Source organism: Cervus elaphus, chromosome 30, assembly GCF_910594005.1.
Source record: "Cervus elaphus chromosome 30, mCerEla1.1, whole genome shotgun sequence".
Classification (NCBI taxonomy): domain Eukaryota; kingdom Metazoa; phylum Chordata; class Mammalia; order Artiodactyla; family Cervidae; genus Cervus; species Cervus elaphus.
Window position 1 is genome coordinate 39,417,312 of NC_057844.1, and position 25,947 is coordinate 39,443,258.

At 35.3% G+C, this 25,947-nt stretch overlaps 1 protein-coding gene across 6 annotated transcripts in view; it reads right to left on the minus strand.

The window, feature by feature from the left end:
- Positions 1-4,695: 4,695 nt before the first annotated feature.
- The window catches only part of PCDH9 (protocadherin 9), a 1,103,318-nt gene continuing 1,082,066 nt past the window's right edge, over positions 4,696-25,947 (minus strand). For all 6 annotated transcript variants that reach the window (XM_043891813.1, XM_043891817.1, XM_043891815.1 and 3 more), the window contains one exon: positions 4,696-6,868. In XM_043891813.1, the coding sequence (XP_043747748.1) occupies positions 6,495-6,868 (374 nt within the window). In that variant the 3' untranslated portion in view covers positions 4,696-6,494. The remainder of the gene's footprint in view (positions 6,869-25,947) is intronic.

The window sequence follows — 25,947 nt, forward strand, 5'->3', positions numbered from 1 at the left end:
ATTTTGGAGCCCAAGAAAATAAAAAGTCTGTCACTGTTTCCATTGTTTCCCCATCTATTTGCCATGAAGATATGGGACCAGATGCCATGATGTTAGTTTTCTGAATGTTGAGTTGTAAGCCAATATTTTCACTCTCCTTTTTCACTTTCATCAAGAGGCTTTTTAGTTTTTCTTCTCTTTCTGCCATGAGTGTGGTGTCACTGGCATATCTGAAGTTATTGAAATTTCACCTGGCAATCTTGATTCCAGCTTGTACTTCATCCAGTCCGACATTTCTCACGATATACTCTGCATATAAATTAAACAAGGAGGGTGACCGTATACAGCCTTGATGTACTTCTTTCCTGATTTGGAACCAGTCTTTTGTTCCATGTTCAGTTCTAACTGTTGCTTCTTGACCTGCATACAGATTTCTCAGGAGGCAGGTTAGGTAGTCTGGTATTCCCAGCTCGTGAAGAAATGTCCAGAGTTTGTTGTGATCCACACAGTCAAAGGCTTTGGCATAGTCAAGATAAGCAGAAATAGATGTTTTTCTGGAATTTGCTTGCTTTTTTAATGATCCAACGGATGTTGGCAATTTGATATCTGGTTCCTCTACCTTTTCCAAATCCAACTTGAACATCTGAAAGTTCATGGTTCATGTACTATTGAAGCCTGGCTTGGAGAATTTTGAGCATTATTTTGCTAGCTTGTGAGATGAGTGCAATTGTGTGGTAGTTTGAGAATTCTTTGGCATTGCCTTTCTTTGGGATTGGAATGAAAACTGATCTTTTCCAGTCCTGTGGCCACTGCTGAGCTTTCTAAATTTGCTGACATATTGAGTGCAGCACCCTCACAACATCATCTTTTAGAATTTGAAATAGCTCAACTGGAATTCCATCACCTCCACTAGCTTTGTTTGAAGTGTTGCTTCCTAAGGGCCACTTGACTTTGCATTCCAGGATGTTTGGTTCTAGGTGAGTGATCACATCATCGTGATTTTCTGGGTCATGAAGATCTTTTTTCTATATCTTCTGTGTTTTCTTGCCACCTCTTCTTAATATCTTCTGCTTCTGTTAGGTCCATACGTATTCTGTCCTTTATCGAGCCCATTTTTGCATGAAATGTTCCCTTGGTATCTCTAATTTTCTTGAAGAGAAAATTCTCCCATTCTGTTGTTTTCCTCTATTTCTTTGCATTGATCACTGAGGAAGTCTTTTTTTTTTTAATCTCTCCTTGCTATTCTTTGGAACTCCGCATTCAGATGAGTATATCTTTCCTTTTCTCATTTGTCTTTCGCTTGTCTTCTTTTCGTAGCTATTTGCAAGGCCTCCTCAGACAACCATTTTGCATTTCTTTTTCCCCAAGGATGGTATTGGTCACTGCCTCCTGTACAATGTCATGGACCTCCATCCATCATTCATTAGGCACTCTGTCTATCAGATCCAATTCCTTGAATCTATTGTCACTTCCACTGTATAATCATAAAGGATTTGATTTAGATCATACCTGAGTGACCTAGTGGTTTTTCCTATTTTCTTCAATTTCAGTCTGAATTTGGCAATAAGAAGTTCATTATCTCCCAGTCTTGTTTTGCTGACTGTATAGAACTTTTGCTGACTGTACAGTACTTTTCCATCTTTGGCTGCAAAGAATATAATCAATCTGATTTTGGTATTGATGATCTTGTGATGTCCATGTGTAGTGTCTTCTCTTGTGTTGTTGGAAGTGGGTGTTTGCTATGATCAGCATGTTCTCTTTGCAAATCTCTGTTAGCCTTTGCCCTGCTTCATTCTATACTCCAAGGCCAAGTTTGCTTGTAACTCCAGGTATCTCTTGACTTCCTACTTTTTCATTCCAGCCCCCTATAATGAAAAGGACATCTTTTTTGGGTGTTAGTTCTAGAAGGTCTTATAGGTCTTCATAGAACCGTTCACCTTCAGCTTCTTCAGCATTACTGGTCGGGGCATAAACTTGGATTACTGTGGTATTGAATGATTTGCCTTGGAAACGAACAGAGATCATTCTGTTTTTTTGAGATTTCAACCAAGTATTGCATTTCAGACTCTTTTGTTGACTATGAGGGCTACTCCATTTCTTCTAAGGGATTTTTGCCCACAGTAGTAGATATAAAGGTCATTTGAGTTAAATTCACCCATTCCAGTCTATTTTAGTTCACTCATTCTTAAAATGTCAGTGTTCACCCTTGCCATCTCCTGTTTGACTACTTCCAATTTGCCTTGATTCATGGACCTAACATTCCAGGTTCCTATGCAATATTGCTCTTTGAAGCATCGGACTTTACTTCCATCACCAGTCACATTCACCACTGGTGCTTTTGCTTTGGCTCTGTCTCTTCATTCTTTCTGGAGTTATTTCTCCACTGATCTCTAGTAGTACATTGGGCACCTACCAACCTGGGGAGTTCATCTTTCAGTGTCCTATCTTTGTGCCTTTTCATAATGTTCATGGGTTTCCTGAAGGAAAAATACTGAATTGGTTTGCAGTTCCCTTCTCCAGTGGACCACTTTTTGTCAGAACTCTTCACCATGACCCATCTCTCTTGGGTTGGCCCTACAGGGCATGGCTCATGGTTTCATTGAGTTAGACAAGGCTGTGATCCATGTGATCAGGTTGTTTAGTTTTCTGATTGTGGTGTTCAACCTGTCTGTCCTCTAATAGAGAAGTATAGGAGGCTTATGGAAGATTCCTTTTTGGAGAAGCTAACTGAGGGGGAGACTGGTTCTTGCCCTGATGGGTGGGGCCATGCTTAGTAAATCTTTCAACCAATTTTCTTTTGAAGGGCAGGGCTCTGTTCCCTCCCTGTTATTTGACCTGAGGCCAAACTATGGTTGAGGTAATGATGATAATTGTGACCTCCTTCTAAAGGATCACTACGTAGTCACTCTGCCTTTAAGAACACTGGGAGAATTTGAAATCAATGTCTTTCAAAAAAACCAATGAAGGAGCTTCCTTTAGGGAGAGAAATTCAGCTCTATTTAAACAAAGCAGAACAATGAAGCATTTTTAGAATCCCAACACCACTCCTCCTTTTCACAGTTTGGTTTGCCCTCTTTCAAATTAACACCCTGGCATCCACATTAGAATTGAAACTGACAAGGCATCCCTTTCATCCCTGACTGCCAAAACTCCTTACTAATAATAATTAGCCATTCCTGGCTTCTATCCAAGAGAGTTTAATAAATACTAGAATGGCTTCTGGGCCTCAGCTTCATTTCTTACCTCAGCTAAGGAATGATGGGTGGAGGGGAGGGAACACTATGGAATAAGATTTGCTGAATAGCATCAGGGCAGCAAAATGACTTCTCAGCTGTCTATTATGAATAATCATTATTTAAATATATATTTTATGTTAGTGTATGTGTAGAAATGTTCATTCAAACAGGTCATATTTAGCTTAATAAAGTTTATTTCTATACCTGTCTTAGAAAATGTGTAGTATATACCATCGGAACTTTTGATAACTTTTTATACATTTCATATGGTGTGCTTTACGAGGAAATGTAACTGGCTTTGATTTCCAGGTAAACATGATTTATAATATTACACATCTATACAATAAAATAATATGGGTGATATTTAAGATCAGTCATTATGAATGTATCATTTAGTTAATGAGTAAATACTTCCATTTGGTTTGCAATGTTACCTATCTTAAATATTTACAGAGCATACTGAATGCCTTGATAAGAGCAGGTGTTGCCATAATTATTAGAAGAAGTATTGTGGTATGGGGAGTTTCTTTCCAAACATCTGGTTTGGAAGAAGGCTTTTCTATTCCAATCTTTTTGGGAAGGAAAATATCAGAGAATAGTTATTTTGGTTTTTCTCGAATTTTACTCTGCAAGGAAGAAGGGTATGACATCTGATTGGTAAAAATGGAAGGGGCTATGCAAAGACTTTTTTTTTTTTTTTCTGTTTTTTTCAAGAGTATCTTATTTCCAGGATTCATTCATTCTCTGTGTCCTAGGACCAGGTCTGCTCCATGAAGGAAAGAAGACTGGCACCCCAGAGTACTGGATAAATCTGGAGTATTCAGAGAAGAGGAGTTAGTTTCTCCATACATCCACTGGCCCAAAGAAATATCTTTACCTCTATGTCACTACCTCCTGAGCCTTATTTTAAAACTCTTCAAAAGATGTAGAGGAAGAGTCAGACCTGTGTATTTGCTCTAAAACTCTGATCTAGCTGCTCTGTGGTGAGTATAAACATATGGCATATGTGTGTGTGTCTTATTATCCTTGGCAGTTTCTGGGTCCATTTTGCTCATCTGAAAGAAATATAGATGAAGCTTTGGCCCTTGTTTCAAGGTCTTTATCCCTGAATAGTCCTCTGCCAGAAATGAAATATTTGGGAGTTTGTTTCATGAAATCTTATTAAAGATACTAAGAGACAAGATGATCACCTCACTAACCAGTGTTACCTGCCCAGTTTCTGACTTGAGATTTCACTTTGATGAAACTTGTATGAAACTTGATTAGAAAATGAACTAACTTTTCTTATGAATTTCATAAGAAAATGATTTAATAGATCATTAGGAGAATTTAACTCTAACTTGGACCATATTTTCAGAACATAAGTATTAAACCCCTAACTAATTTTATAATTAAAATTTAGTTTTATCAACATATATTTATCTAACAATTAGAGTAGAAATCATCATTTTGGATTTTGAACAAGAATTAACACACTACAGTCAGGAATTCAGAACATTTATTGCAAGAGCTGAATAATTGTAAATAACGTAGAACTGGCAAAGCAGTAACAAGGATAATTGTTTAGATATTTATTCTGTCAAAGTCATCAAACACCCCTCACAAACCGACAAATATGTACTGCAATAAGCAATGCACCCCTACCCATTATTTTCCATTATACTGTGGAAAAAATGTGAATTGCTATTTACAAAGTAATTTTATTTTTGGTAAGAACAAATTATCTATCAGATTAGCAAACCATTTTTTTATTTTTATTTTATTTTATTTTTTTTAACTTTTAAGCTGATGTTGAACCGTGGCATTAAGATAACTTTCACTTCTTTCAGTAAAAACATTTTGTTGCATGCTATTTATTTGTTTAAATCATCTGTCATGCCTTAACAAAAACCTCCTAAGAATGTTCGAATTTGGATTTGTTTGCACGTGCAACTGAGATCTTATGAACATTAGTTGTCACTCTGTTGGTTTGACCTAAGTGACAAGATGCTGGTACCTGCCAGGCATTGACCAACTATGATAACAAACAGTTAAACAGCAATAATTAGAGATTTATCCCTTAGTTTCCCCCAACTAGCCTACCTGGAGAATGTTCTGTTACATCATGAAGGCACAACACATTAAATATTTTGTGGCTATGGTCTAACACTTGTGTTACAACAACATTATTATATATGAGGATCAACACAAACTGTCATTTCAACAAAGTTGTAGACACACATTTGCCCAATTGAAACTATTTTAAATATTAATTTTCTTTAATATATGCTAATTTAATATATTAATTCTGCATGAGTGACAAGCACAGGATATTACTCCACTTTCTGAAAGATAACACTTTCCCATTAGTATCTCACTTAATGCTACTAAATAAGTGATTTTGCTTTTGCCTACTTTGAAAATAAGGATGTCAAGAAAATAGGTTCTGAATTTTCAAGCTTTTGCAGAAGTCCTTTTATATATGAAGTTTTCATTTTTATCTTTATTTTTTAGAATTCCAGCAACATAAGCTATCATAAAAGAAGCAAGATTCCAGAACCTTTTCTTTAAACACAAGTATTTGAGATCTTTTGAACAATGTGTGTCAAGACAGACTACTAACGCAGAAACACCTCACTAAAAGAAACAACAAAAATAACAACAAAGAGGCAAACAAAAAAAGGAAAGAAGCAACCAGAAAACACAGAATTATGCTACAACATTTTTAGGTGAACGATATAAGTACACAAAAGTTGTTAATAATAACTTGCTTCTATTTACAAATACTTTAACACTGATTGACTTACAAGTGTCCACTAATGTTGTTAACAGCACAATAGGTTTAATGCTTATCTTTTTAAGTTTTGTTTGAAGTATAATGTCAAGTATAGCAGTCTCAGCACAGATCAGTGACAAAAAGAGCACAATTTTCTAACTGGATATGTCTGTCAGTCACTCTAATCCATGGAACTTCCTTACTCTCCAAATGCATATTCTATTATTCATAGCAGCAGTCCAGGGTCAAAATAAAATGCAGTTTAAAAAAAGATATTTGCACAATGGAGATACTTCTGGAAAGTTTAATCAATCCTAGTAAATAAGATCATATGGCTAGTAGAACTATCTTCTCTCTTATGTGATAAAACATTGTATCCTCCATGGTGCCAACACAAAATTATGGGTATCCCTGCTCTAAGGGGCATAGTTGTAGAGATCTATTGAATACATAAAGCTCTGACACACACGGTATTAGCATGTCTATTTAGATTAAAGTCCTTAGGTCCCATATGGCCTTTTTCTTTAGAGTTGGTGCTCCTTAGGACTCTCAATAGCACCTCCTGCTTGCTTATAAGACTTCAGATTTGCCAAAGGAATGTCTGTCATGTGGCTGCCATTGTTGAAATGGCCTTCAGTGGAGACATACTGCTTACGGTCATTGAACTGGTTCCTGTTGCTCTCTTCTTTCCAGGCTCTGGTCAGGGTGTGCCCATTCACAAGCTTGTCCTTCTTGATCCATTCTTTTTGGGGTGCAAAGGTTGAGAGAGGAGATTTAGGGTGTTGATATGGGCCCAAGCCAGGAGGCATCCAGCAATTATCAGAGTGACCCAAAACCAAGCACTCTTGAGTGCACATCTCTGTGGCTTCAGCTAATCCTCGGGGGCCCAGAGGCCCATCTGCAGAGGACAAGAGACAGAAAAAATAAGGAAAGAGAGTGGTTAGAGTTTTCATTTTAAATTATATCCTTAGAGAAAAACTGCACTGGTGATCTCTTTTTCTCATGAAAATTGTATTAAGTTAAGCAATTCATAGAGATGATTCCCCATCCTTTTTTTTCCACTTTTTAATTTTTGCAATGTTGTGTTGGTTTCTGCCATACAACAATGAAAATTAGCCATAATTATACACAGGTCCCCTCTCTCCCCTTCTTGCCCTCTCCCATCCCATCCCTCCAGGCCATCACAGAGTGCAGACTGTAATTCCTGTGCTGCAGAGTAGCTTCTCACCAGCTATTCATCTCACATCTGGTAGTGTATACATGTTGATGCTGCTTTCTCCATCTGTCCCACTCTCTCCCTCCACCACTGTGTCCACAAGTTCATTCTCTAGATTTGCATCTCTATTCCTTCCCTGAAAATAGGTTCATCAATACCTTTTTCTAGATTCCATATATATGCATTAATACACTATATTTGTTTTTCTCTTTCTGACTTACTTCACTCTGTGTAACAGGCTATAGGTTCATCTACCTCATTAAAACTAAAATTCATTCTTTTTTATGGCTGAGTAGTATCCTATTCTTTTAAGAATTACATAGAAGGAATAAAATTCCTTGTTTTGAAGGTAAGAATTACTCTTTCCCTTAAGCCATTTTATATCTAGAGATATAGACAGATCAAAAAATAAGTAGATATATAGATATGGGTAAACAAATATACCCATGACATATCATTTCAGATCAACTTTTTCTATGACATATGTATTATTACTGATTTATGTCTTAATTCTCAACAAAAACTCACATTCATTCATGAGAAATAATGAAATTTACAAAATTTTATGTACAATGCCATAAGATGTTAATTAAAAACTCTAAGAATACAAAAAGTGTTACTTGAAATATAATATTAAATATAAATACTGTGAATGGTTATACAAAATGATCTTCCATGTAAACATATCTTAATATGAAATTCATTACAATACTTTGCAACATTCTTTTTAATTTAAGTAATAATTTTAAAGAATATTTTAACTAAAGTATGCTACTAAAGACACACCTGGTTGACTTCAAGCATTGTGAAATCCAAGTAAATAAAGATCCCATGTGGTTCCTTCCAAGCTTAACCTATTTTCTTGATTTATAACTGTATTAAATAACCCAAATTTCACTAGAGTGAAAGTCTAGCTAAGTTGCAAATTGGAACACATAGAGTATAATATTCAAAGAGAAAAAAGTCATCATAGATATTTCTCTCTCTCTCTGTTTCTTTTTTTTTCTTTTTACCAGAAGGCACTCTGAAACATTTTAACCATGATTTTGAAAGCAAACTATTCTCTGATTATATAAAGAGAAAATCAGTTCTGTACTGAAAAACAGTAAGTGTTAAATGATCAAGGGTCAAATGGTCAAGGGTTAACTTGGGCTTTTTGTTGTCCTGTTTTCTTTCCCTTGATTAAACAGTCAAGTGATAAGTGATAGCTTGAAAATTAGGAATTGATTTTACAAATGAGGTTAAGTATCAGATAGGCAAGAATGCTTGAGCAATAAAACATTTTCAAAAGCTGAGAGTCATCAGAATAGAAATGTAGAAGAAAACATGCCTGCAAGTTTGCCTACTCAACAACTAAGAGAGACAACAATTGGAATGCAGGTCTCTGCTAAAATCCAAGTTAGCAGTACTAATATCTTTAAATGCCCAATAATTGTGGAGTATTTATATTAATATCTATTTGTCTTAATAATATTCTAGTTATTTCTTGCATGTTAAAAAAAAAAAATACTTGCTGAGATAGGTAACTGTTGGTGGCAAATACCTGACCGTACACAGACAGCATCAGAATGGACACTGGATGTGCAAAGGAGGGGGGGGGGGGGGGAAGTGCTTAAAATGTACCCTTACTGAAATTTTAGTCTGTTTTGAAATGTGAAGTCTGCTCTTTAGAATAACAGTAAACTTCCTTCCCATGATATTCATAGTCCCATCCCCTCAAAAGCAAACAGTTTTATTTTTTAAAACATATGTTCATTACTTAAAACTATTTCTCTCACAAACTTTCAATGATCACTTACTCACTGGGATATTTAATTTAACCTTCTCTGTGAACCTTTCTCTGTCCTCTGAATTTTGCCCACACTTTAAAACTTCAAACTAATTTCTCCCTTATAGGTTTGCTTTGGTGTATTCAGTGACTCTGTATCCACAAAGCTAACACATTTTGAATTTGGAATCATAGGCCTAGAAAATGCTTTAGCCTGGCTTGTTTTCATTTAATTACTGACTCTATCAAGAGGCAGTTTGCTTCCCATGTACCACAGCAAGCTTCCCTAACTTTGCTAATTCATATCTTGTATGCACTGGGAAGATTTCCACAGATCAGTTCAGTTCAGCTCAGTTCAGTCGCTCAGTTGTGTCCAACTCTCTGTGACCCCATGAATCGCAGCACACCAGGCTGCCCTGTCCATCACCAACTCCAGGAGTTTGCTCAAACTCATGTCCATCGAGTCAGTGATGCCATCCAGTCATCTCATCCTCTGTCGTCCCCTTCTCCTCCTGCCCCCAATCCCTCCCAGCATCAGGCTCTTTTCCAATGAGTCAACTCTTTGCTTGAGGTGGCCAAAGTATTGGAGTTTCAGCCTCAGCATCAGTCCCTCCAATGAACACCTGGAACTGATCTCCTTTAGGATGGACTGGTTGGATCTCCTTGCAGTCCAAGAGACTCTCTAGAGTCTTCTCCAACACCACAGTTCAAAAGCATCAATTCTTTGGTGCTCAGCTTTCTTCACAGTCCAACTCTCACATCCATACATGACCACTGGAAAAACCATAGCCTTGACTAGACGGACCTTTGTTGGCAAAATAATGTCTCTGGTTTTTAATATGCTATCTAGGTTGGTCATAACTTTCCTTCCAAGGAGTAAGTGTCTTTTAATCTCATGGCTGCAATCACCATCTGCAGTGATTTTCGAGCTCAAAAAAATAAAGTCTGACACTGCTTCCACTGTTTCCCCATCTATTTCCCATGAAGTGATGGGACCGGATGCCATGATCTTAGTTTTCTGAATGTTGAACTTTAAGCCAACTTTTTCACTCTCCTCTTTCACTTCCATCAAGAGGCTCTTTAGTTCCTCCTCACTTTCTGCCATAAGGGTGGTGTCATCTGCATATTTGAGATTATTGATATTTTTCCTGGTAATCTTGATTTCAGCTTGTGCTTCTTCCAGCCCAGTGTTTCTCATGATGTACTCTGCATATAAGTTAAATAAGCAGGGTGACAATATATAGCCTTGATGTACTCCTCTCCCTATTTGGAACCAGTCTGTTGTTCCATATCCAGTTCTAACTGTTGCTTCCTGACCTGCATACAGATTTCTCAAGAGGCAAGTCAGGTGGTCTGGTATTCCCATCTCTTTCAGAATTTTCCACAGTTTATTGTGATCCACACAGTCAAAGGCTTTGGCATAGTCAATAAAGCAGAAATATATGTTTTTCTGGAACTCTCTAGCTTTTTCGATGATCCAGTGGATGTTGGCAATTTGATCTCTGGTTCTTCTGCCTTTTTTAAAACCAGCTTGAACACCTGGAAGTTCACAGTTCATATATTGCTGAAGCCTGGCTTGGAGAATTTTGAGCATTACTTTACTAGCATGTGAGATGAGTGCAATTGTGTAGTAGTTTGAGCATTCTTTGGAATTGCTTTTCTTTGGGATTGCCTTTCTAATGCATAACAAATTCCCTAATTGAGCCCATTCAACTTTTACATTATGGCATTTTTGTCTTTTGTCTTTAGGGTCTGTACACTCATGTGTATATATTTTTATTTTTGTTTTCTCTCAACTAGATTTAAAATACATTGATGAAAAAAAAGTAATGATCTGTTTTCTGATTTCTCCTGGTGCTAAACAATAGCAATGATTTATGCACAATGTTAATTGTTAATTAAATTTTTATGAGGTTGAAAATGTTCTGAGAAATTATTAAAGATATCCTCCACTTAAAAGGCAGAACTTAAGTAATCAGAATATGCTGATTTCACAAATATCATACCAAAAGCTTCCTCAACAGCAAATCTCTTTGCCTTAGCAATACTTGTGACAGTTAATAAGTCGATTATTTAACTTCTCTGTTAAATATGTTCACTCCTTTTTAGACCAATAGAGATAATCAATATATAATATATCTTTAGGTCTACCAATCAATTCTTAACTTTTACTATTCCAGAATCACTAGTACATTTTTCTTTGCTTGTTAATAGCTCCAAAGTGGGGGGAGGGGGGAATTATTAGCTACCTTAGAAATATCAATAGCATCAGGATTTTATAGAGTACATAAAAAGAGAGAGTATGCAAGATTATTTTTTAAATAGTCTTATTCAATATACATTACTATCTTATTAAATTAAGGGTATTACCCAAGAAGTGAGAACACTGTGTGTGTGTGTTGTGTGGACCTGAAACCTTCAGCACTGAGTGACACATTTTAACAAAACAGTGTGCATTATTTTTCAGAACTGATAACATTTATTTATTCCATAAATATTTACTGAACATGTACTATATGCTGACACTGTGACAGGCACTGGGAAAATAGCAGTTAACAAAGCAGATGTCAACACTGTCCGCATGGAACTGTGCATCTACCCTGGGAAACAAATAATTACCTTAAAAGCAGCAAACCAAGAGACAAAAAAAGGGTGTCATTGGGAAGGAGGCAGAACTCAAGGAGGCTTGTGTCTTCACAAGGCAACAGAGGTACTTTATTCCAAGCTATAAAATTTCTACATTTTTCTGAAAGTTCTCACAGATAACTGATAATTTTAAGACATTTACAGTTAACATTTGTGTGTACTATATAAAATCTTAAAAAAAAAAAATAAAAATAAAAAAAATAAAATCTTTAACTGACAAAAATATTGTTCCATTAAATAGTGTTAATTGCTCTTTGAAAAATGTATATGTGATTCATTCTTGTAAATAAATTTGAAAGGTTCTGATAAAGTCTGTAAGTAAATTTACAGAAGTTCTGTAGATTCTTAGGTCAGTCTTTTAGGTATCTGATTACTTTACAAAATTTAAAGATTCATCACAAAGTGGGACACAACACAGTGATGGCAATTGCATGACAGCCAGGTTTTGTTACCTATAGCCCTAAAAAAAGGCCACCAGGCAGGGCCCCACGGAAGGTTGTACCAAGAACAGCATAAAAATAAGCTAGAATTGTAGTGGACAGTTTATGTATCACCAACCAGGGTGGGAGGAGCTAGGTTCCGAGCGCTGGCTATGGATTGACTGATTTGAATAATTTTTCAGATTCTAGGGCGTAGAGGCTGTCTCAAGTTATCTGACAAACTGACCTTTCCAACAGTTAGGGTGTGTGATTCATGACCTACAAGTGTGAGAGCTCTAGAAGGGAAGTGGTGGGATATGAACTTACTCAAAAAGGGAAAGTGACCAGCCAGGATCACAGAACTGTGGGTCCAACTGCCATCTATCTATATAGAGATCTACCTATCTATCTATATACCCTCATTACAGCAATTTGCTCATATAATTGAGCTACATTGTTGGAAAATTTACTTTGTTTATTTTCTGGGAAGTTTCTATTTTAGGACCTGATGTTAAACAAGGAAAATTTTACTCTTTTTATTTTGACCTATGTATAATTTCCAGTGATTGCCCTGAAGCACACACACAGACAATATGGGTTTTATTTTGAGAAATAGCAATGTGTCCAAGTTCTCTTCCATTAAGTCTGTGTCATGAATTGGTAGAAAAAATAAAAACATTTTTATCATGAATTATTAAAGAGAACACAGTCATTCTACTGATTTCCTAAATATCCTGATCCTTTAAAAGTGTATAATCTGAAGCATCTTAAACATTAAATCATTTCCAGTTAATTTTTCTCATTTTTAGAACCACTTACTGAATTGTTTTACATTTTTAAAAAGGCGAAAGACATTCTTCATAAAGCATTAATAGTTAATGTTGTTATTTTCAAAATGTAATTGAAAATAATTCATGATTCTCCATCAAATATATAGCATTTAAAATATCAGGGTTTCTTTGCTAATACTGCAAAACCTATATGCACTGAAATATTATCCTTTATCATTGACATATAATTATTTTTAATGTCATCACTATAAGAGGTTGTCTTAATTGATGAATAATTGTATTTATTTTTTGTAATTCCCTCAACAAGTGTTTATTGAATATCTAACATGTATTACATGTATCAGAAATGTGCTGGATTCTTAATAAATTTTGAAATTGTGTGTGTGCATATGTGCATGTGCATGCATGTGTGCACTACGCTTCCCTACTTCTCCAAATTTTTCATAAATTTTGATGTCCTATTTCTGTCATGTTATACAATATCTACTTAGAATCCAGATCAGGATTTAAAACTGCTTATAAATACTTTCTATAATTTCAGCCTTATACTAATTACTTCCGTTTTATTTTTTAAAAGTATTTTAAAAACCCTATCATGATTTTTTTTAACACTGAAATATTTATTGATTTGGAAAAAAAAATCTAAATTACTTTTCTCCTCTCACAATCTGCAATCTATGAGTTTGGTTATCTTTCTTGGTTTTTGAATGTCTAAAGACACAAATGTTGATAAAACTGTCCAAGCCATCTGTCACTGCATTTAAATGCTGAAAGTGAAAACGAAAGCACAGGAAAAGCTACTTGAAAGTCTTCTCAGTTAATGTTTATATTATGTCTCAATGTATTTCCCTCTCCATCTTCACCCAATTCACCTTCCTGCTCAAAACCAAAAAAAAAAAAAAAAAAAAAAAACCCAACAACCTTTTCTATGATTTAGGCATTAACGGCTGTCATAGAGCTGCTTGAATTGCTGACTTTTAATGTGCAGGTTCAAAATGTGAAACTATCCAATTTAATGGATCTCCAGCTATACTTCAATGGCAGCATACTTGACTAAGCTTTGATCTCATTTTGTTATACCCAGAAGCAGAACTGTTACTTCATTGATTAACTCACTGCTGTAATTAACAAGTGCCTTCTGGCCTGGTGTCCACCTGCTTTTCAACCTGATGATTTGAAACCCTTTATTTCCAAAGATCGAAACTGATAAACTGACATGTAAAAAAATCATGAGAACTTTCATATTTCTCATTAGATTTCAAACTATATGACATTTGGACTTTTACATGAATAAATTTTCCTTAGAATTTTTCCTATTGGGTAAAATAAGACTAAACAGACTGTCAAAATTGAGTTGTAAAATAGATGTCATTTTTATATCATTTTGGTTCAAATTTATCACCTCTCACTCAGTTTTTGTCTCATTCAGATTTTATTACAGAAAAATAGCTCTTTCATGCAAAACATATCTGATTGTCATGTTATAATGGTCTTTTTGTGGTTAGACCATATACCATCATTTTTATGCAAAACAACTGTTAAGTTCCAGTTTTACTGTATTTTCCTCAGAGAAAGTACCTTAAAAGGTAGCATGAATGTAGTATGCAAAGAGTTGTGCATCACTAAACATCTTAAAGTGGAAGATGCATCCACTGACTTGAACTTGCTGAAGCAGTTTACCTGATCTCTAGGCCCAGTGATAAAATTCCTTGTTTTAACAAAATTTCTGGTTTTCAGTAGATTTTTATCCTATTACTTTGTTTTGTATTGCTATTGATTTACTGAGAAAAATCTTAATTATACTTGCTCCTTTCCTTACTCAACTTCCTATAAAAAGTTTCAGGGAAACAAAAAATTCTCAACTACTACACTTGTAGGTAATTTTAGTATCTCTAAGAGACCAATATAAAAAAACTTAGTATTTTTACTATATCATTTTCACCCTCAGTTTATTTCTGTTGCTGCTGCTGCTGCTAAGTCGCTCAGTCGTGTCCAACTCTGTGCGACCCCATAGACGGCAGCCCACCAGGCTCCCCCGTCCCTGGGATTCTCCAGGCAAGAACACTGGAGTGGGTTGCCATTGCCTTCTCCAATGCATGAAAGTGAAAGGTGACAGTGAAGTCGCTCAGTCGTGTCCGACTCCTAGCGACCCCATGGACTGCAGCCTACCAGGCTCCTCCATCCATGGGATTTTCCAGGCAAGAGTACTGGAGTGGGTTGCCATTGCCTTCTCCGCAGTTTATTTCTAATTCTTTTAAATTTTTGTGAGGTAAAATGCAGCAGTGATAACAGTTTCTTATCATGGATTACCCTGAGTAGAAAGCTAAGTCACTTGATGGGGCCTCCTATTATCTCCACACACTATTGATGAGTTTCAGATATGAATCAAATTGATTAATTTACTTCCAGTCTAAAAATGGTCAAAGTTAATTTTGAATATGAGAGTTGACATGAAAACTGAGGAACCTGTTCAGCATTGCTCACATTCCCTTTTGTTATATGATCTCTATTTTAGATCACATCATCCTATATCCAATTGATAATTTAAAATCAATGTTACATGGGAATAGATATGAGTTATTACTCTGCCCAGAGAAACAATCAATGGGTACAAATTTCAATTCCATCTAAACTCAGATTTGCGTATAAAATAGTATAGAATAGTTATGTGGACAGTCTAAATCCAAAAATAAGTCTGGCAAACTTGACTATGCCTATGGGAAAAATATTTTTCATTCACTCACTGAATAATTTTTGTTTGATCACATTAGGTTCAAGAGATTATTGCATAGAATATCTAAATTCAGAACTAGTTCATAAATCTCAGGTCAGGTGATCATCATAACTCAGGCCAACAGAAATAGATTTGAGCCCCAGTAAAACAATGAATGGATAGGGAAGACAAACATGCTGCAGTCCATGGGGTCGCAAAGAGTTAGACAAGAGTGAGTGACTTAACTGAACTGAAATCAATGAATTAGGATAAACTTTGTGAAATTAATTTTAGATTCACTATTTCCTAGCTACTCATCTAAAAACTGAGAGCCAAGGATTAAATTTTGATGCATGACATCTACCAGCCTTTTATGCCTTTATTAAATATCGCTGTGGTTTGTCATAGATAATCACATTTTCAGTGTTATTTTCATTTTAATAATGAAAAGTCCAAGATAGAGCAAAGAAATTATAAATCAACTGTTTCTGTAGTGTATTACTTACATCATATTAAGTCCTGGAATATGAAAGTATGATTGGAACAAGTATTTATATTTATTAATCTAAGTAAAAGCTATAATCTAACTTTTAATTTATAGCTCAAATTTAAACTCAAAATTGTGACAGCATCTACAGTCACCTTTAGAAACAAATACAGAAATCTCATACCAGCAGGATCTGACAAAACCTTTGGTTAACAAGTAAACAAGGATTAAATGTTTTACACGTTCTGTTCCTCATACAGATTTTTTTCCCTTGGTCACAGATGAAAAGTCAACATTTGCGGATGGAGTCAGTCCAAATGCAATAACACATGGCCAGCCTGAGCAGCAGATTCTCTGTCAGAGAGGATATTGCTATTTGGACAGACTTTATAGCTCACAAAGAATGGAGAGTGCCTCCTTATAAATCTTTAGCTTTCTATAGCATGGCTTGAATATCAGGTCCCTTTTTTTTTCTCATCCGCTAAACCTATGGCTGGTAAGAAAATATCTTAGATGATTTTATTGATTCACCATTCACATTAGATGTTGCAATCAATGAAATGACAATGGTCTAAGGTTACTGATTATTTAAATTAACTCAAATTTTTACCCTATTGCATGGTATGCAATAGCTTATTTACATTATTGCAAACTGTATCTTCTTTCTCCTATAGTTCACTACTTTTTTTCTCATATTTTGTCTTTCATTTTACAAAGTTATTCATATACTGATATTTCCTGAATTACTGTTCATTTCCTACAATCTGTATAACTTCTCAAAAAATCACAGTATATCTTATTTGATATGTAACACATTTTTAGGAGCAAATCTCAGGCATGAAGAAATGAAATAATTCATTACAGATGAATTTCAGACTGAGATTAAATAATTCATTACAGATGAATTTCAGACTGAGATTAAAGTTTATGAAGAAGCAATTTATATAATCTTACCACCTCTTAAAAAACTCTCAGGTACTTGTCTGAATCCAGACCAGTAGTACATAATACTGTGAAGTAATTTATCTTCACATACACCCCACCATCTCGTATTTCAGGTGTATTTAATTAGAATAGAAAAACTGGTGAAATTTGTTTTTATTTCCCCAGTTCTCTGATAATTTTCACCTGGGACCCTTAAATACAGCCCTGTTCCCTCCTGAGTCTCTGGATAGACATTCTACTTCTCCTGGTCTCCAAAGGGTGTAGAGACTTGTCCTTGGTTATTTTAAGCAATGGGAAATTTGTGAAAAACATTTTGGTAAATTGTTAAACATTTAAAGGCTTCACAAATTTTAAATTTTAAAAACCGTCTGAAAGATTTTCTTTTTTAAAAAATAGAATAAGCTATCCCATGTGATCTGTAGGGATATGTGTGTGTGTGTATGTTTACACATAGACTTTACCATAACTTTGAATTAATAGACTGTAGATCAGTACTTCTCAAATGTTAATGTGCATATGAACCACCTGGAGAAAATGTTAAAATGCAGAATCAGATTCAGTAAATCTGGGGTCCTGAGTTCCTTCATTTCTAAGGATCTCTCAAATGCTGTTGCTTCATTTCAAGGCCCTCTCTTGGAGATGCAAGCATATTGAGTACTTACCTATCTCCATGGGATACTTCCCCAGTGTTCTACACGATTTAAAGTTCTCAAATATGTGCTTGAATCAGAGTTAGTTGGAGGGCTTATCATATAAATTGCATGACCACAACCAGTAATTTTCATTTTATAAATTTAAGGCAGAGCTTTGAAATTTCTGTTCTAACAAATTCCCTGGAGCTGTTATACTTTTCCTGATTTCTCTAGGCCATTACTGGCCTCTGTGTTTCAGTTCCATTTGATGACACCGCAGCTTTTTCCAGATCCTGCTCAGTGTTCTTTATCTGCACTTCTAAGTGAAATTACATCATTATACAGTCCGACTCTTTGCGACCCAATGAATCGCAGCACACCAGGCCTCCCTGTCCATCACCAACTCCCGGAGTTGTCAAACTCATGTTCATTGAGTCGGTGATGCCATCCAGTCATCTCATCCTCTTTCGTCCCCTTCTCCTCCTGCCCCCAATCCTTCCCAGCATCAGGCTCTTTTCCAATGAGTCAACTCTTCGCATGAGGTGGCCAAAGTATTGGAGTTTCAGCCTCAGCATCAGTCCTTCCAATGAACACCCAGGACTGATCTCCTTTAGGATGGACTGGTAGGATCTCCTTGCAGTCCAAGGGACTCTCAAGAGTCTTCTCCAACACCACAGTTCAAAAGCATCAATTTTTCGGTGCTCAGCTTTCTTCACAGTCCAACTCTCACATCCATACATGACTACTGGAAAAACCATAGCCTTGACTAGATGGACCTTTGTTGGCAAAGTAATGTCTCTGCTTTTTAATATGCTATCTAGGTTGGTCATAACTTTCCTTCCAAGGAGTAAGTGTCTTTTAATTTCATGGCTGCAGTCACCATCTGCAGTGATTTTGGAGCCCAAAAAAATAAAGTCTGACACTTATAAAAAGAGACCAGAGAACTAGATTGTTCTCTCTCTGACATGTACAGCAAGAAAGGTGCTGTTTGCCAACTAGGAAGGGGGAACTCCTCAGACACCTATTTTGCCTGTACTTTAATCTTAGTCCTCCCAGCCCTCTAAATTGTGATAAATAAATGTTCCTTGTTAAAGCCAGTCTATGATATTCTGTTAAAGCAGCTTGTACTAAGACAATGGTTAAAGGCGATTTGCAGATATAATAGGACTCTCATCAACAAATGAAGTTGATTTTTAGTTAAGAAACTAAACTATATTTTGGCCTAAAATAATCACCTGAACTCTTGAAAATCAGGGAGATCTCTTAGCAGAAAGAAACTCAGATTCAAAGCACAAGAAAGACTCATTATGTCACTGGTGTGTTTGAAGATGGAAAGGACCATGTGAAAAGGATTGGAGAGCAGCTTTTAATTGCTGAGAGAAACCCCAGCTGGGCAGTCATCAGAACAACAGGGATCTCAGTCCTACAACCATAGGAACAGGATTCTGCCAACAGTTTGTGTGAGTTAGAAAATTGGATTCTTTCTCAGAGCCTCAAGAGAATAGTCCAGTACAGTTGATAACTTGATTTTGGCCTTGTGAGACCCTATCTATGGCAAGCCCACTTGGACTCCTGAGATAATAAATGGCTGGAAACTGAGATAATAAATTTTTGTTGCTATAACTAAGTGGTGGTGATTTGTAACTAATACATAGACTACTAATATAATGTCTGTCTCTCACTCAAGATACACACAGTCAATCAGCAAGTTCTTCAGGCTAGCTCCCTCCCTAAAAACTCACCATCCCAAGTCACTATTATTTCTTAGCTGGATTCCTTTATTTCACTCTGTGACATTCTATGCTCTGATCCTTAATTAGAGCCATTTATATATAGTTATTAGTAAATAGATAGTATATTCTTATCAGTTTTCTATTGCTGCTACAACAAATTACCACAAACTTTGTGACTTAAAAAAACATTATCTTATAGTTTTGGAGGTCAAAATTCTGAAAATACATTTCACTGGATTGAAGTCAAGGTGTTAACCAGGCTGCTTCATCCTGGAAACTCTGAGGGAAAAACCCATCTCCGTCCTTTCTTCGGCTTCTAGATGCTGTCTATATTTATTGGTTTCTGGGTCCTTCTCCATATTCAAAGCACGTACTCCAATATCCATTTCTATTATTACATTATCTTCTTTAACTCCTCCTGTACCCCTCTTTTAAGGACCATTATGATTACACCCTGCCTATGTAGCTAATCCAGGATAATCACATCTCAAAATCCTTAATTTAATCACATATTCAAAGTCTCTTTTGTGATGTTAGATAGCACAGTTGCATGTTTGGGGATGAGGATGTGGATATATTTGGGGGTTATTCAGCCTAACACAGTATTTAGTGCAGAACACTTTGGCTTTAAGGACATCAGAATAAAAGCCATACTCCTTTCCATGGCTCAGATCCCATACTATCTGGCTGCTGCCCATCTCTCTGATTCATACCAGCACTCTCTCTGCCACTTTCTCTCCTCAACTCCACCTTACTTCCTCTGCTCAGTGATAGTTACTCTCTTGCTGTGCCTGAAATACATCAAGACTAATGAGGTCTCAGGGCCTTCAGATTTGCTATTATTTGCGTCCCGACTTTCTCACCGGCCTCACTTCATTTAGATGTTTAATCAAATTTGATTTTTCATAGATGCATTTTCTGATCACCTTATAAAAAATAATATCCTTTACTCATCCAGTCTCTATTCCTTAACCCAACTGCATTTTTTTCTGAAAAACACTACTTATTACCTGTCACCATGTATTCATTTGTTCACAGTCTAGCTCTAACACTAGAATGGAAACCCCACAAAGCCAGGTAATTTGCTTTTAGATAACTCTGTCCTCAACACTTTTACAATGGCCTGGCATACTGTAGATAATTACTAGACAGATTTTGAAAGAAAAGAATACATGAAATTTCTTCTGAACCCCAAATCAGTGAACTAACATAAAAGTGTATGTAAAACAGTTTGTGACAAGTCATTTAAATCAGAAAAATAGTTAATAAGCAAATAGATTTATTTTTACATAGAAACATTGCTAAGAGTACACAGCATAAAATTTCACCAAGATAATATTTGGAATGTCTAAATGGTATTAATATGTGCAAAATTGCTGCACTTTTGTGGCACCTTACTTTGAGTCAATGCAAGTGGAATGCCCCAAAGTGAAGCATAATTAGATTGCTACCTATATACCACTGAACTGCTTACTCATGTCAATAAATTCATAATTCCTTTCACCGAGCTCTTTAGATGTTTTCTGAAGTCCAAGTTCACAGGATACCTAACAGGGCAATTCTCCAAAGCCTGAAGATACCAAAGTAACTTATTAGCAATTATTCTGTAGCAGAGTTCCAATGAGATGCAGATAAATATGCAGGATTTTGCCCTTTGTTACAGGTATGTTTAGGTAAATGGGAGGGTATTTAGAAAAAAATTAAGTTGATTAGGGATTGTATTAAAATCCTAAAAGTAGCTTAGACTCAATAAATATATGGCTTACAACTATTGAGGGATGAAATTACTTTTCACAAATTTTAGGGGAAAGTGTGATTTTAAAAGAGGCTAATGTGCCACATTAGATTACATGTAGAATAGCATGGTGAAATCCATTGCTTAAATTTAGTTGTACATAAAGAAAAGCTATTCTAAAATGAGAAGCATAATGTTATATTTTGAAAGAATTTCCTAAGGGGACTGTTGAAAATGCCATTGCTTCATTATTGAAAATGGCTTGTATAATGGAGTATTGTGGAGAGAAATCTTGCCCTCTTGGGATAATGCATAGGATTACTCATTTCAAACTAAATGCATGTTTATCTCTGAATGCACATTGAAAATCCAGAGAAATTACTTCATTAATATAGGTCTTTGAAAGATAGATGTCTCTCTTAAAATAATGAATATAATGTGAATTTTATAACATCTATATAAATTTGTCTGAGATCTCCTGCAGTATTTTGTTATGCCTATTGCCAATCAGAGATTATAATTTTCTGAGGACAGAAGACAAGCTATAGTTCTTTAGTATTTCACTATTTTACTGGTAGTTGACCATACGTCCCAACTATTCAATACATATAATGTTGCCATACTTATCATCAAAAATATAATTTTGTGATAATTTTATGAGATATGAATCATTTATCATTTTTCTGAAACAGAACAATTTTGTTGCACTATAAATGCCCATTCACATTTAATCAACAATATTTAAAATTTTCTCAAGATTTAGTTGATGTTTGCATGCAAAATTTTAGGAAAACTAGTACTGCTCTCAAAATAAAGCTTTTTAGTGAATGTAAGAAAACAAAATAAGGGAGAGGCACTGTTACTAATTTTGTATCTGAGAGATACAAAATAGACTTTTGTATCTGGGAGAAAAATTCATGACAAGAAAATTTGACCTTGTTTTCTGAGAGCTTATTTTTTTTTTTTTTCCCCACTCTGGGTTATTTCAATAACTTCTTTGGAGGAGTTATGGCTAATCATGTGTGCTTCCTATCTAGATCTGCTATCCCTTTGCAATTAAATATGTATTTTTATTATCTTCCAATCTGTCTCATCAAAATGAGCTGTCTCTTGGGCATAATTGGTGGTTGGCTATTCTGATAAGCTCATTAATCTTACAATGTTATTGACCAAAATGCTAATTGTTATCCTTTGGAAGAATAAAGAATATCTACACTTCAGTAAGAGCCTTACAGAGCTGCTTCAATCCATACATATGAATGTTTGAAACGTGATGGCAGAAGAATGTGATTTTGAGATGGAGGTGGCTTTGAGGCATCCATCAAATCACAATGTGAAAGTGTGTTTCCCCTTAAGCTAGCATAGCTTGGGTATCTTTCAGTGTCACCAAAGGGATGGCATTCAAAAGGGTTAACTGAAAAATGTTTTGTGAAGGGACTCTGTTTAGTGTGGCCTCAGTAAGTAAACTAAAAAAAGTAGTGAGAGAAGCCAAGACCTGAAAGTGTAGAAAAAATATTACCACTCCTAGACCTAAAGAGGTAAGGAAAGGGGCAGGGGCAACATGCCTAGAATTTAAAAATAACTATGGAAAATGTATTCAGGATATCACAAAGTGAATAGGCAAGATAACTTGTAAAATAAGAGCAAACGTTGGAAACTTTTTTTATTTTTGCAAATCACCAGATATAAATCTAGTAAATATCCTTTGAGATAACCTTCAAAGTGAAATTCAAACTTTAAAGACCTAAGTGATCAAAACACAATTCTGAAATCTTTTATGGTCATCTACCTCTAAGTGAGAAAAGCATGATAAATTTGGAAACTACAGTTTCTATTAACTATTTTAATATGTAAGCCAATTATTAGGATAATGTCAGAATATAATTTAAAAATTCGGAGCAGTCTCGTGAGTTGATGGAAAGATCTAGTAAGAATGAATGGAATATTTCATTGTCTTTTTAATATTTCAGCAAAAATTCCTGAAATGTTACTCTTTATATACTCATCAAGAGGCACATTCTATATACATATATATATATATAGATCATTACAAAATAGCTAACCTAGCATAACTTCATTGGAAAGAAAAATTATTAGTAAATTTATAGATCACATGTCTGTGTCTTTTTTACTTTATGCAGTAAAGTATGGTTAAAATACATGATTCCAGCTTAGAATTCTTGAGGTGGGCTCTGTGCCTCAGTCTACCACATCACTAAAAATCACAAGACAGCTGGCCCTGGCCAAATATTATCAATACTGCTTAGAATGTCAGTTTGTTTCTCTCTAATAGAAGTGAACTGCACAGTGAACCTTTACTTTTTAATCTAGATGACAGTCAAAGGTTTTGAGATCTGTGAACCTTTGGCAAGATTTATAATGTTAAGTTGTCATCTAAAACAATTGGTATGGCTTTGGTTCAAAATTAGTCAGTAAGAGTATTTTTTATCTGGCTGAAGTACCCCCAGAATGTTCTCCCTGTCAGCATAGAATGTAAATAGAACTCTAACAAACAGCATATTTCACAACCATATTATTGCTAATAAATTACTTGTAACTACTACTTGGGGAATGCCTATGTATATGTATCCATCTATCTATCCATAAGCATGCTATCTTAGTTACACTTACCAAGTTGACAGTCCATTATTTTAGTTAATATAACTGCATTATATAGGTCTTAACTATATTCTCCAAGCCTCTTTTTACTGAAAGATGATATAGACTAAAAATATATTATTGGATTAAACAGATGATTTAAGATCACAGAGATTTGAGCATCCTCAATTTAAGCAGTGCTACTGAACCAAATGTTTTCCTCTTTCAGAGCGTTATTCATTAAATCAAAGGCATTGCTAGAGTCTTCCCAGGAGATCCAGTGGTTAAGACTCTCTGCTTCCAGTGTAGGACATTGCAGGTTTTATCCCTGGTGGGGGAACTAGGATCCCACATACCTCACCAAAGGAGGGGGTTACAAAAAAATTGCTTCCTCATAATTACTCTTACAGCTCTTAAAATGTATTGTCTTGGCAGTTGAATATGCTATATACACTTTATGCAAAGCTTAAAACATATACCTTGCATTGCTACATGATCATGCCTGATTGGCTCCTTGAAGGAAGCTATAAATACATACTGATGATTACAAACTGCTCTTCAAATACTGTGACATCAAGTTGAAGAAAGTCACAACTATAAACTAGGAGACATGTGAGGATCTTCCTCAGCTGCAGGGTCTTAATTTGCAATTAGATTTTTCTGCTTGTGATAAAGTAAAGATTCAGTGATTTAAAAGAAAAAAAAAAAAACCTGTGTGTTTCAGAGGGTGAAAGAATGATATTCTAATTAATTTTAGAAAGATAACTAGAAATGGCAAATATGAAATATATTTTTCTTACATAAAAAACTAGTTATGAAGTTGGTATCCAGGTTCATGATCATGGGTGAAGGTCAATGTAACACTGTCAATGTATTTATATTCATATAAATTATTGTTGGTTAATGGTCATCACTGCTATTTTAGGAGCTAATGCTGTTTGAATGTACCTGGCTGGCTGCCAATCCCAGAGCCCTTTGAATCTCTAGGACGGTCAGGTCAACACTATTAATAAAACTCAAGGTTGTTTTCATTTGTTTGTTTAATTTAAATGGTTACTATAGATACACAGGTTGTGTCTATAAACATATAGAGCATTTACTTTTTGTTAACCTATTCTCTCTAATTGCTGCATGACAAAATAAGCAATTTCTATGTGTGTTTTACAAACTCTTCTAAGACTTGAAATTGCTAGTTTTTTGGGGTTTTTTTGTTTTTTTTTCTTTTAGGCTGCTTAACGCTTCTTCACTGTAGCTCACTGTGGTTCACCTTTCTTTCTTACTACTCTTTCTTTGTTTATTTACTAGCTCACAGTGCCTTTTGCACCTAGCTACAGCACCAGCAGACTAAAAATGTGCTTAGGCTTATGATGTTACTGCCTCATCAACTATTATTAAGTCTAAATAATAAAGGAAACTGATAAAATGACCCAAATTACATTAACAAGGTCATTTACTGTATTTTTGGAGAACATGGATGGTGTGACTATTATCATTATTTGGAATTGATATTAAAATGGTGTCACATTATCTTTGCTATTTTCCTGAAACACATGCTGGATTTTTCTTTTTTTTCTTTCTTTCTTTCCATGAAGATGCATTGCAGAGCCATAGTATTCAAGTACCTAACAAAATGTGCCAAATGCATGGAGAGAAGCCAAGCCATTCCATTCTCTCTGGTTATCTCAAAGACATATATAAATTAACCTTTGATCATTTTGGCTGGGAAGATCAATGCTGATTGTGAAAATGGCCACAACTCAGTTTCTCTATACAGAAACTGTCCGAGTGTTTAAACGCATGAATCAAAACTCTGACACAGTCAGATTCAACTTGAGTAGCAGCACTTAGTGAGGTTAGGGATTGAAAGACAGGCTGGATTTGAGGTAAGCTGGCAATTTATTTCTGTTTATGATTTACCACCTTAAGCCAACACTTTTTTTTTTTTTTTGAGCCATCTGCTTCCTTCATATCATTAGAGAACAAGGCACAGGCCATATTTCCCATACTTATTCAACAGCAGACTTGGTGGTGACTGCATGGATGCTGTCCTTACGAATTCAATAACTTGTTTCAGCTAGGAAAGTGTGCTGAATGAAAGTTGGAAAGGATGTTCTTTAGTAACCAATAACATGAAGTTTTCTGAAGTAGATCCAGTGATTTCACAATTAGTACTTACTGGACATTTTAATTTCATTTGCATATGCACATATGTTCATTCTTAATTTAGCTAGCTGTATGAAAAAACCCTATATATTTACTGTCCAAATTGATTACATAATTTATGAGTTGTTAAA